The sequence below is a fragment of the Motacilla alba genome, chromosome 4, assembly GCF_015832195.1.
Source record: "Motacilla alba alba isolate MOTALB_02 chromosome 4, Motacilla_alba_V1.0_pri, whole genome shotgun sequence".
Taxonomy (NCBI): Eukaryota; Metazoa; Chordata; class Aves; order Passeriformes; family Motacillidae; genus Motacilla; species Motacilla alba.
Genome location: NC_052019.1, coordinates 26,887,662 through 26,900,816, shown reverse-complemented (window position 1 = coordinate 26,900,816; position 13,155 = coordinate 26,887,662). Strand labels below are relative to the sequence as shown.

At 39.8% G+C, this 13,155-nt stretch overlaps 1 protein-coding gene across 1 annotated transcript in view; it reads right to left on the bottom strand.

Moving 5' to 3' along the window:
• Positions 1-13,155, bottom strand: part of KIT (KIT proto-oncogene, receptor tyrosine kinase) — a 55,437-nt gene that overhangs the window by 18,771 nt on the left and 23,511 nt on the right. The window contains exons 4-7 of the mRNA XM_038136044.1: positions 11,706-11,842; positions 8,867-9,026; positions 5,849-6,038; positions 5,065-5,180 (exon numbers count right to left, since the gene is read on the bottom strand). Coding sequence (XP_037991972.1) covers positions 5,065-5,180; positions 5,849-6,038; positions 8,867-9,026; positions 11,706-11,842 — 603 coding nt within the window. The remainder of the gene's footprint in view (positions 1-5,064; positions 5,181-5,848; positions 6,039-8,866; positions 9,027-11,705; positions 11,843-13,155) is intronic.

The window sequence follows — 13,155 nt, the reverse complement described above, 5'->3', positions numbered from 1 at the left end:
GCAAAAATCTAACATCTGTGAAAATACTAGCTCTTACACTGAATGCTTGGGCTGGATATTAGAAGAATACCTTATCTCCCCTGAGTATCCGATTTGATGAAAGATCCTAAACCACCAAAGCTAAGAGCTTAAACAACCCAAAGAAGTGTGTCCTTGGAACAACAGTAATGTTCCCATTCCTGCACAGCATGACTTTACTTTTCTGTAAAAAGGACAGTTTCTTCCCAGTTAAAAGTGTACTAAATCTGCCAAACCACATCCCTCTTACATCTACCCTGTGTATCCAACATTACCACTGCAGCCATGAAAGGAACTACAATGCAAGGCAACCACTGCAGACCTCCCAACAGAGGACATACATCCCTCTAAGATAATGAACTGCCCAACTGCCTGATTCTCTGAAACACTGCAGGTAGAGGAAGCCAACACTGGGCTGAATGTATCAGCTTTCCAAATGAGAATTTGTGATTGCTCTGGTAGTTTAGAAAGCAATTCATCCAGCCAATGCCTTCTGTCGCATCCTGCACAGAATCTAGTCCTGCAGTTAGTTTAGTAGCCCCTGTTTCAAGTATGGCAGGAAACCAGTGGACTTCAGAGTCATTAGTCCAATGTCATAGGCTTCAGCCAAGAGTACCACCAACACAGCAAGGTTTTTTTTCCTGATGAAACTGAAACCTTACTTCTCTTAACAACCTTAGCTTCCTTGCAAAATCACCCAAACAGAAGCTAATGAAAGAAACTATGAAAGACTACATTGCAATGATTCTGTTCACCTGATAGATACAAGAACCCATTATCATTTACTATGGCTTTACAGAAAAGTAAGATGAACTCCTAATTCTAGAAAGTAGTGAAACTGTATAGGCTGCAGTGGGAAAACATAGCTTTATTTCAGATGAAACCCATGTACGAAGACTGCACAGTGTTAGTTTTTAATGAATATTCTACTCTCTGATTAAATTAGAGTCAACAAAGCACACGTATATTCTCAATCACATACCACCTCCTCGTGACTCATGTTACAGGAACCGAATGTTCTTTCATTTCTAAATCCGCATGTTGTGTTTTATACAAAACACCAAGAACCAAACATTGTTGCAAAATGTTGAGACTGATTTTCAGCATTACTCATTTGGTGAGGAACTTTCTGAGAGCACACAGCATCTCACCCAGCCTCAGTGCTCAAAGAACACATGTAATTCACATTTCTGAAATTCCAATCAAAACGGCTGGATTGTGAAATTGCAATTAGCTAAACTACAACCCAAGTGCTATTTGTTTAGGTATATGTTGTATTTTAGGCAACATTACAGCACAATGTAACTCAAGAAATGAGAGAACTGAGAAGTCAAATATAAGAGGCATCTGTGCATTAAGCCATGGAAAAAATACTGTGCCGGAGTTGGTCTCCATGTAACATCTGAAGCTGATTAAAGGAAACTAAAATGCCCGTATTAGTTAGGCTCTTTCCACTGTAAGAACCTGGCACAATAAAAGCCTGTCTACGTGGCCACGAGCCCACATGGACTCACCCTGCAAGAGTGAGGAGGTGAGAGGCTGTGCAGCTCAGGCAGAGTGGTCCAGCTTTGCTGCCACGGGAAGCTGACCTGCAGCAGCCTCTGAGAAGTGCTGACCTAAGAGCAGCTCTGCCTGTCATGTGCCTAGAGAAGCTCTTTGATGTGGCAATTAGCACAATCAGCCTCTCCTCACCAGTACTGAGGGCTCCCAAGCCTCACTGGGTCAGAGATACTAGGGGATGCATTTCACTTGAGGCAGCAAAGAGCCCCACACACCAGTACCCAAGGGGACTGAGATGGCTGCTGCTGCAATCACCACCGGCTGCTTCTTTGCCAGCTCAGGCCACACATCTCAGCACCTGCAGCCCTTTCTGGCAGCCAGAGCACCCTCCTCAACCACCAGTGTAGGTACTTCAGGGGATGCTGGAGCAAGGAGGGACTGGCTTTCACAAGCAGATGCCGAGCTGTCTCTATGCATCTTCTTTTTAAAAGCGATTTTACTGTGCTAGATTTTATGACTTGGACCGCTTAATTACCCCTCCTGCTATCAGACTCCTGATGACTAGATGTTGCTAACTGTTCTGACTTTAACCCCTTAAATATTTAACATTCTATTACATTGCTCAGCATATATACACACTGCCTTCTATAATCAGGCATTAAATGTCTTAAAACTTCTAATTTCACTAAGTTTATTAATTGCTTTTCAACTTTTATTAGTGTTGATTCTGAATATATCAAAGATGACTTATAAGAGGTCACTTCTATTTTAATTCAATGTTCTGTATAATGGAATTCTGCATTTAATTGCTTTCTATTGCCAGTTTCCCTTCCTTCATTGTTAATGAAGTAAATGTCTAAAAAGTAACACTTAATAGGTATTGTCAGTCATCCCAGGCAAAAAGAGAGCTTTTTCCTGCTAGAGCTACAGCAGGAAAATTTTATGGATTGTAACAAATCTTTTTAGAATATCATGATGATTCCTTATTGTTCACTGCATAGTCCAATGACAGGAAAGCAACTGAGTATGGCTTCATGGCATCCGTAATACCATGACCAGTTTTCTCTTTGCAGCAGGAGCCCTAACTGCATAGATAATGTTTTGTTGACTATAATTAAGCTGAGATATTATTTTGCACTAAATTCAGTTACTAGTTGGAAGATCCCTCAGCTAATTGCTAGATACACAATACCTTGCCACTCTGGAAATTTCTACAGTTTCTTAATTGTAATTGAGTACAGTATGCTGCTTGTCAAGCTGTAATTTTCTTTTTGGCTCCTAATTTTAGAGCTGCTTACCTCTATACATTTATTATGAATTACTACACTATTTTGAAAGCAATTTAGTATTGTTTCAGATTAGCATATGCAATTGCTAAATATGTTTAAATCCAAGCCAAGTACTTCTGCACTGGGTTTGTCATGTCTTTTAACAAATGCTTCAGCATCGGTATTTGTTTATGTGAAGACATTCTCCTGATTATGAATCCTGTTTTACCTGTTTGGTTATTTTCTGCTGATTACATGCCCAAGCCAGACATGTAAACATCACGAGCTACATCTAAGCAATTTATGCAAAATTCCTGACAACAATGTCAGGTGAGGACACACCATTAGATCAGGATCTGACCCACCCACACATGACTCACCTTTGGCAGTTACTCTGCAATGTCAAATAATATGGTACGTTGTCATGCAGTTTGTGTTTCACAGATAAACGATCAACATTTTACAAGCCAGTGAAAACCCCTTTTCTAGGGGCTGCTATAGTTAAAAACAACCCCTGGAAAGACAAATCTATTAATCTCTCTTTTTCAAAATGAAAACAATGTTTACAGGAGCTTAGTCAAAATGCCGAAAGAAACTTTTTGAGTCAAGTGCATCAAATCCAATTGCTTCAGCTATGGCTGCAATCTACCCAGGGCCACAGTGCATGATAGCGTGGGCTCTATGAGACTGCTTAAGTGTCCTCATGGCATCCCAAGACCAATCTTGCTACTTACAAGACCAGAAGTTGAAGAAAGAAGGAAACAGACTAGAATGCTGCCAGTTGTATGGACAAGCCATTCAGAAGAGTAAAAGTATCTGTGCTCCCTCTTGCCTTTTCCATTCCGCTCTATTCTCTCTTCCTGGTCTGGTTTCCTAACCATAAGCCACATGGATTTTCAGCTTTTATTAAGTAGCACATGCCTCAAAAGCAGCAATATGGAGATCTGCATTGACAACTGACACCTGATGATGTCAAAACTGTGAAAGTGTTTTTTTCGTTCTTCTGCCCAGACTATAGGCAACCTGCAATTTCTCCCATTCCTTCAGAGAAATTAAAACTTCTGGCTCAACATTTTGTTCCATGAATCTTTTAAACACTAGAAGTATTCCTCATGACTGTGACCCATGCTCACTCACTGAGACAAAGGACATCTGAGATCACCAGTGCCCGTATCTCAGAAATCAGATCTAGGAAACATAGAAGGCACAATGCAAGTGTCAACATACATAGATGAAGGAAGAAATACCATGTTCTGAAAGGAGCCCAAGTGACATTTCTAGATCCAAACTATGTCTCTGCTAATACAGATGTTACAAAGGCTGATCTTCAATGATAAATGAGAAGCATTCAGAAATTAACAGCAAGAACTTGATGCATTTGTGGAAGTCTTGACAATTCTCTGCATAAAACTGTGCTTGAAAAAGGACACATTGCTGCTAAAGCATAGCAGCAACACAAAACTGCATTTGCAGCACATTCACTTACTTTCGATACAGTTCCTCCTGCTGGGCTCAAAGTCCCTCTTGGTTTAATTTTCCTTAAGCCTGGCCTTTAGCAGCAGCCAATATTAGTCAGCTGAGTGCATGAAATGCTCTAAGAGGATGGCTCCACTAAGCACAGGGTTTTCTGAAGGTTTCATTGAATTAATTTTGAAGTTTAGCTTTTGTCTCGAAGAATGTTATTTGGAACTGAGGCCAGTGCTCTGTCTTAACAAGCATGTCCCAAAGATGACAACAAACACATTTGTAAAGCTACGCAGATTTCTCTAAAACAATGGTGATTTATACTATTATACAGAAGTACTTAGATGCCAAAAGGCATCTAAATGTGAGTAATTCTCCTGACAAGCTTTCAAACTCTGCATCCAACTCAAACAAATTAAGGACAATTAAAAGCTTAACTTGGTTGCCAGAAATGCAAATTATAATCCCTCTGTAGCCTGCTCCGCCTCAAATTATAAGAGGTTTATGATACATACTTATTTTTGAGATCATGTTTCCAGGTGCTACAGGGTTTTTTTTCTGTATAAACAACCTAGCTGCTCCCTGGTAATCTCTGGAATACATTCACTAGAATATAAGGTCATGCTGGATAGTAGGTGGATTTGTGTGAGTACTCTGCACTTTTATATCTTGACATTTAGTTTTCCAGCATGTGCTTCACTTCAGAAAGCTTCTCATATGCTGAACCACACTGTGACATCTTGTGCATACATTATGTTGTATAAAATACAATGACTATGATAATGAAATATTTCAGACTGTTCACTTTACTTACTTTTCACATAGACATTAAATGTTACAGAGGAGCTGGCATCAGAGTTGGACACAAAAAATGTGTAAATGCCTCCTTCTGTTCCTTTTAATCGTGTAAGGTGAAGTTCACTTGTGTAACTGCAAAGAAAAATTTAAGCATTACTAACACACACAACTTGCTCTGAACAGGCAACTGCTGCATGGAAAATAAGGAAGGAATTTTCTGCAGACATCGTCCATGCAAACACTTCTGTCTTACATTATGATTGCCATTGCACTTCCAACATTCAGAAGTGTGACCACTTCGAACACCCAGATGTGTGCCTGCGTGGCAGCTGAGCCTCAGGCTCAGACTGGTGTGCATGTATCACACCTGCTCCTCTTCTCACTGAGGAAGGAACACAGGTTCTCAACCTAGGCCACATATTCTAGGTGCTTCACTGGATTTTTGGAAGACAAGGAGAGAACAGTGCCCAGCAGAAATAAAAGCATAAGCTTTTTTCCAGAGCACTGGGGTCTGCTGTGGCAGTGAAGGGAGCTTCTGCACACAACCAACCTTAATTCTCGCTTATTGGACAGGAATGTAGGTGAGTCGTGAGTAAACAGCATGCTGGTCCTCAGATGGTGCAGTTAGCTCGATGCTATTCCAAATGCAGGTCGGCAGACTGCACCAGTTACTGTGGCAAGCCACACGTACTACATCTTTTATAGTCACCATTTTCTCACCATCCCCACTTGCCTCTTTCCAGAGCAGACTCTAGTCTGCTGTTCCAGAGTGAAATCGACACTACAGCCATGCATATTACCTGTTATTGCCCACAGTCTTGAACTTGACATCATGGTCTGAGGAATTCTGTAATGTTTCGTTCATGTACATCCAGACTTCTTCCTTTGGTTTTGGATATGCCTCATATTCAACTGTTAAGTTTCCATTTTGTCCTGCATTTATATCTATTGTGGTATTCATTGTTGCAAACAAACGGACAAATCCTTTAGCTGATGGTCGTAAGAGAAGAAAAACAATTTCAGGGCTATTTAGAAGTTTGAGAGTACACTAACCACACTCAGATGACTTCAAGATCAGTGATCAAACATCCAAGTGTGAAACAGGAGACCTTATCTGCAAAGTAGTACTTAAACCCTCACCTGCCAAAACCAACATTACTAGCTACATATAGCATGAGGCACAGAACTTAAAGCAGCCTTGAGTGCCTTAGCACCAATAATTCCATCTTCTGGTGACAAATACCTTCTATAAACATTTGGAAAAATGCAAGTATGTGTTTGATTCTACTCAGGTATTTATATTTTTCCAAAAATTTGACTTGCTAACTGTCTGGTGTGAAAGAAACATTATGAAAAAAGCAAACTAAAATAATTTATTACAGCATACTAGAGTATTAGAGGTTTCTTTGTCGAGTGTAATTAAGAACAACATTACAAATGAAGCTATTAAAAGCTGTAATTAGAGAAAAATGTGCTAAGTCCACAGGCCTGGATACCAATCATCTTAAACTAAGGCATTTCTGTACATCTGCTGCTGGGTCTTAATCTTTCATTTGGCAGATACCATTTATCACTGCGCAGTTCCGTTCCAAAATATCATGTCTAACAACATCCTTGCTGTAGTGGTTTTAATTTCATCAATAAACTCATCAGATTGAGGATTCACTTTAAAAAGACAAGGTTTTAGTCCTATTACAGAAATTCATAAGGGAATCATCAGTTTGACAGGCAGATTGCAATTACAAGGAAACACATTTACTGAGAGCTTGAATTCAGACCTAAAGTCAATCTCAGAGTTCTGCTTCTTCCCACTTTCTAGTAATCAAACTGCTGTGGCCAGCTGGGCACCCAAGCTTGGGAAAGCCAGAGCCAGTGGGGCTTGGTAAAAGCATATGGATCTGCCAGAGCGGTTGACAGATGCTTTGAAGAAGAAAGGATAAAGTAAATTCACAGCAGGCAGGTATGCTCTAAAATGGTCTCCATCATTAGCAAAGAGGAAAATATTTCAAACCTGGCAACTAAAGGTTTGCAGTACCTTTGCAGTGCTTTTTTCAGTTTTCGGTATAAACACAGGATTCCCTGTGCAAGCTATATTCAAAATCAGACCCAACTCCCTTCAAATAAAATTTTATTATAATGCTATCAGTCCCTGTAATGCAGTTCTAGTACTTTCTACAGTTAGATAAATTACCCAATACAAAAAGCAAATAGGAATTTTACAAAACATACACATTATTTCTTGTAAAACTTTTGGCTAATGTTAAAGCCACAGCGATTTAGTATCTATTGCAATCCCAGATCTCTCTCTATGTACACACCATACACCACTTCCCAGGACCATGGGAGCCAGCACAGTTCAGGTAAATATAGTCAGTTTGACAATAAATGGTGAAAGGTATCCAAAAGTTGGAGCTTATCAAAGTCAAATTTGAGAGGGTGGAGAGAGAAAACTATCTCAGAAAGGAAATATTCCATCTTTTCTCTGGCATTTTTTATTAAATACAAACTTCGTATTTTACTAAACAAAAATTTTATTTCCTACTTTTTATAATGCCATGCTTTATTTTAAACCCCAGACTTTCCAAAGTCAATCCTTTTTAAAGCTACATTTGCATATGTAGTAGTACTAGGAATTTCTGTAGTGAAGAACTTCCCTCCTCTTATAATAAAAGCTTTCACATTGATCCCCTTGGGGAGAAGATTTTCTTTCATACTTCACACTGTTTCACTCTTTTACATATGAATGTAGTCTCTCCTGGAAAAAAATGAGGAAAACATCCTTTTCATTGTGAGCCCTACCCCCTCAACCAGCAAAGCAAGGTTAAGGGCACTCAAACCTCTGCCTGTTTGCTGAAGATCTGACCCACACAGGTCAAACACTTCTGTTTTCTTTACGTTACCAGGGAAAGCAAAACAAGCAGTGTGGCTGGAGTGCGTGTCTGTGCAAGAGAAAAACGGATTTGAAAAGAAAAAAAAGAATCCAGGGCTACACTTCCCTTAGTTACTACACCTTTGAATGGAACTGAAACAGTTGTAGCAACTACACAGACCAGAATGATCTTATTAACTATACCAATATGTCCTTAATTGTACTCAATTTATTAAATGAGCAGGTTTCAGCAGCTTTAAAATTCAAAAGGCACTGTGTGTCACTCAAGTTAATATATAGCAGACTCTAAACACATCTGTTATTAAACAAGAGGAGGAAGGGAGTTTGCTCACTGTTTAGGGACATGATCCAAAACATGTAGAAGTGATGGATAGTGGGTTTAACAAGGGGGTGACCTCCAGAACAATTTCATGCTGTCTATGTGCACCACAATGTTTCTCACAGCATTATTTTAAATAGAGGTACAGCTACAGCTTCTACGTAGTAAACACTGACACACTGTCAGTGAGATTCCCCGTGCTTGGAAGGCAGGTATTGAAGATGTGCTCTGCACTTGTGCTGCCAAATTACTTGGGCATTGGGACAGTACCAGAAGTGGATAAGTTAGTTGCTTTTTTAAAACCAGTTTAAATTTTAGATTAAACCAGGAAGGATGAGACAAACCAGAGGGACAGAAACACTGTTGGGTGCTTGTTCTAGTATCACTTTCCAATAACAAGCAAAAGGTTATAGAAATTAAAGCAGTCATACACACCACAACTTCCTGACCCATCCATATTGTACCCATCAGCAGTAGCCTTTACAGAAAACCAACTTAACTTGCTGAAGTTTGGGGAAAATGAGAGAGAGGGAAGGAAATACTCCTCAGTGTTCTCACTTTTCATCTCCTGCTCTTAGAAATGTTAAGATTTCTACAAGAAGTATTTACCTAGAGCTTTCAAGGTTACTGTGGCATTGGTTTTTCCAAAAGAGTTTTCTGCTTCGCATGTGAATTCTCCAGAATCATTAACTCCCACTGAACGGATGTTCAACATTAATTTCTTTTCGTATCCATAATCACGCACATTTCTGCTTTTGCTTGTAACAGACTGTCGGTAAAAAACAATTAACATCTAAAACACTGTGTATGCATCATCTTTCCTAGATAAATTAAAAATAGAAGTAATTATAACTTTTTCATATTAATATTCATAACTTTAAACCGGAATAGTAAGCCAGCACGACAAACCTGTCACTAGAATCTTTCCATGCAAAACAAGTGTGTGATCAGCTGCCTTTAGGAGACAATGTCTTCTCCTAAGTCCTATCCCCTCCCCTTCTTCTTTTTTTTTTTCTTTTCTCCTTAAGCTCCCTTCTAAGGCAAGAATGAGGAGGGACATGGGGTGGGATTGGGGTGAATTTGGGACTATGCTCACCTGCCCCAAGAGAGCCAAATGGAGGAGACCAACCCAAGAAAAAAAAGAACTAGACCTCTAGCTTCTTCAAATGTTTCCATTACCTGACAACAAGGCTGTCATGCTCAAGGTCAGACCTAGCTCATTCTGGCTAGATTTCCAATATTGAGGTGAGTATTGGTGAGAGAGTGAGCAACCAACTGAAAGTTTTATTTGCACAAACAGCACTTCTAATTGTAGGGCTTGATGCAAAATGATCACTGGGTCCTGACTTTCCTAATGCTCAGAAGCTGAAGCTCTTGTACAAAGTCATTGCATCTTAGAAGTATGGCTCACCCCTCAAATGGTGCCTGAAGTTCAGCAACTCTCTAATGGTTGCAATGCTTCCCAGCAAATGACAGGAGAGAATTTAACATCCTGGGGCTTCATTTTAACCACGTTGCTCTATATTCCAAGGCCACAGCATCTCCTGATTGCAGGCATGCTGCAGAGAGCCCTGCTGGCAGCAGGCTACACACAGCATCCTCCCTTTGGTACCCACTCTGATTCTTGGTCCACAGCAATATAAATTTATTAATCTTAAAGGAAATTGGAAACTTCATTTTCTTAAATATGTCATGATTCTATACATAAGCACAGAAAAAATAAATGCTTTGAGATGCTGACTTTAGTCTCTAAGAGAACTTTTGGTATGGTTGGAAAGAGTGATAGAATTTACACTGATTAAACCAAATGCAGACCTAGACTTGTTATGATTTTCTAATTTAACTGTTGCAATTCTTGGATGTTCCAAGAGCTTCGAGACAATTAAGGCTTCTCAATGCAATTTTGATTCCTCCTGACTTATAATAATCAGAAGAGAAGTATATTCAGTATGGATGTGCTTGCTAATAGCCAATCTCCTAATTTTCCAAAGTCGTGATAACTTCAGTCATACATGGAAAAAGCATTTTGGTTTTTTTCTCTCATCTATTCAGGACAAATGTAATTCTGAATCTACTTAAAGATGAGATTTATGCATTCTCTTTCAATACAAAATTTACTTTGATAGTCAGTATTTCAAGCAGCTCCTACTATTTACTAGAAAGGACAGAAAAGTCAAACTTATTGGGAAAATACTTTCCTTTGGCTTTTACACATTAAATAAAAAGTTATGAAGCACAAAAAAATAAAGGGAAGGCCTCAATTTCATCAATCTGTAACACACGAAAGGGAGGGGAATAAGAGAAGAAATTAAATTGTCAGATGAAGGTCCTGAACAGGAACGAAAGCAGATCTGCATCTCCCAAGCCACCTTCATGTCACTTAGACCTTCTCAACATTCAGAGCTGTGGAGTGGGATTTTTGGAGCAGCGAGCACTTAGCAAGAACAGCTTTGCCAGAGCTGGTGGATTCACTAAGCACAGCATGGCCAGCCCCAGGGAACAGGACTCCTGTTTGTTATGTGCCCGAGGAGATGTGATTTATCCAAATACCACAGGAGCATTCCATATACATGGGCTGAGAATTTCGTATTCTGGTCACTACCGTTAGCAGTAAAAAATCAGTCAATTAGCATGGGAAAGTATAGGGTAGGAATTACTAAAAAGTCTTCACAAGGGCTTTTAATTAATTTAAATTTCAAGGTATACCCAGAAGATCAAGAAGCGTTCTCAAGAACAACCCAATGCCTGCTGCTCATTTGAAAGGCACAGCTGGCAGCACACTGGCTTACCAAGGAAGGGGATCTCTCTGCCCCTTTTCTGCAGAATAGTTGCATGGCCAGTATCAAACTTCTGGAGCACTGAGCCTCTCAATAATTTAATTTGGTGATGCCAGTCAGTAACTTCATCTATCACTGGCAGACAGAAGCCAGTTCACTGGTTCATTTTTCAGAGCTTTTCCAGTTAGTGAGGCACACCATGTAATTTAAATGAATTAATCATTCCTATGAATGCCTACTACTATTCCTGTCACGCACAACCCCATGCTAATTAGCAGGTATTTTACTGTTAATGATAACAACTAGAATATGTAATTTGCAGTCCATGTGTTGATATTTGCAGCTCCCATTGATTGCAATGTGATGTGTAGGCACTCCATGCTTCCGTATTTAGGAAGCCCAACAGAGGTCACCTGAACTTCACATTGAAGAGCCTAACTTTAATTTCTTTTTGGGAAGAGAAACCCATGCAGATGCTTTTCCTCCCAGACATCCTCAAGGGCACAGGACAGTTGCTACTCTCTCACCAGTCTGTGGGATACTGCATCTTTGTAAATGCAACAAATCCAAATCAACACAGCATCAGGTACCCAAGACAAGCATGTGAATGTCTACAGAGAGTCTGTGTACTGCACTGAGGCACACATGATACATGAATTAAAGGAACTTACCCCACTTTTGTGAGGAATCCAACTAGTTTTTACACTGCTATCCACATCCGTGATTATGCATGTAACTTCAAAATCTTCCCCTTCTTTGAGAAGCTCATAGCTTTTTGATAAGGTGATGACAGGTAGAGTTTTATGAACTGGAAAACAATTTAGAAGTTTATTACTTTTCATTAGTTTCAGCTCTTCCAGGGAGGATAAAAATCAACAGTCATTAATTAACTTTCCAATAAAATCAAGGCCCTGAGATGTATTCAAATTTTTTAACATATTACACAGTTGTTCCTTTACAACAAGCACATTTCTGCTTCAACCTTGCTTCAAATTACACTTAAAAGTTAGATAGTACTTGTTAGAGCATAGCCACTTGTATGAAGAAACCTGAATGATGCTGAACCACCAATGAGACTATTCATTTTGTGACAGTGATTAGAAAGTAGCACTCTGGAACTGAAAACACAGTGAGGATCAGTCACTGAAGAACAGCAGCCCAGCACTAACTGCAGATTTTAATTACAAAACACTACAGCCAACAGAAAGTACTGTCTGACAGGTCCCTGATGGACAGCCTAAGAAGGACAGGTACAGCTCAAGGAATTCTGCAAACCTGTGCCTGAAAGCACCACAGCCTCTGCTTACAGTGGTGGCTCAGAGTTTGTCACCCAAGAAGCAGGTGACACATGCAGATGTGGGGTAGCTGTATCCTGCTCTGTTTCAGAATGTCTTTTGTCAACAGTCAGGTGAATCTGAGGACTATGTGTCTCCTGCTTCTGCAAAGCTCTTCAACTCTTCCTCTGTTCCCTTCATGGGTTTTTTTCTATTTTCTTTATCCTTTCTTCAAGTTTTCCTCTTTTATTATACTCCACTTAACTTTGCTGTAGGGGTTTTACACAGGAAGACAGACTGTGAATGTATCAGACTGTAGCATGTATCAGACAAGGTCTTCCAGACTCTCTTTCTGCCTCTGACATAACTTTTGTAGTTATCTTGGGTAAATTGTACAAAACTTAGGAAAACCCCATGCTTCTCAGCCATTCGTACTTTAACAATAATGTTTTCCTCATGTTGCTGTAAGAAGCTACAGAAGAGAACAAAGAAACATGTTTGCTCTCTTTAGACATAAAGGCTCACACAAAAATCCCCCTCAGCACCCAGCAGTACCCAAATGAAAGAAGGATGCCAGTGCAGAAGGCATTCTGTGTTCTCATCTGCCAGAAACATCTCTGGACATCCAAAAAAAAGCCCTAAGTCCATAAAGCCCCTCATTGTTTTGAGAAGGGCTGTACATAAACATTCCCTGTGCTTTCATAGCTGTTGTATGTCTGAGTACTCCTGCACAGCTCCCTGTTTCCCGGATGCCTCTTCAGTCTTGCTGTACCAGAAGCTCACATCTGAGGGTCTGAGTGCTGTGGTTATAACTACAGAAACATTACCCACCAAAGCATCAACTCTG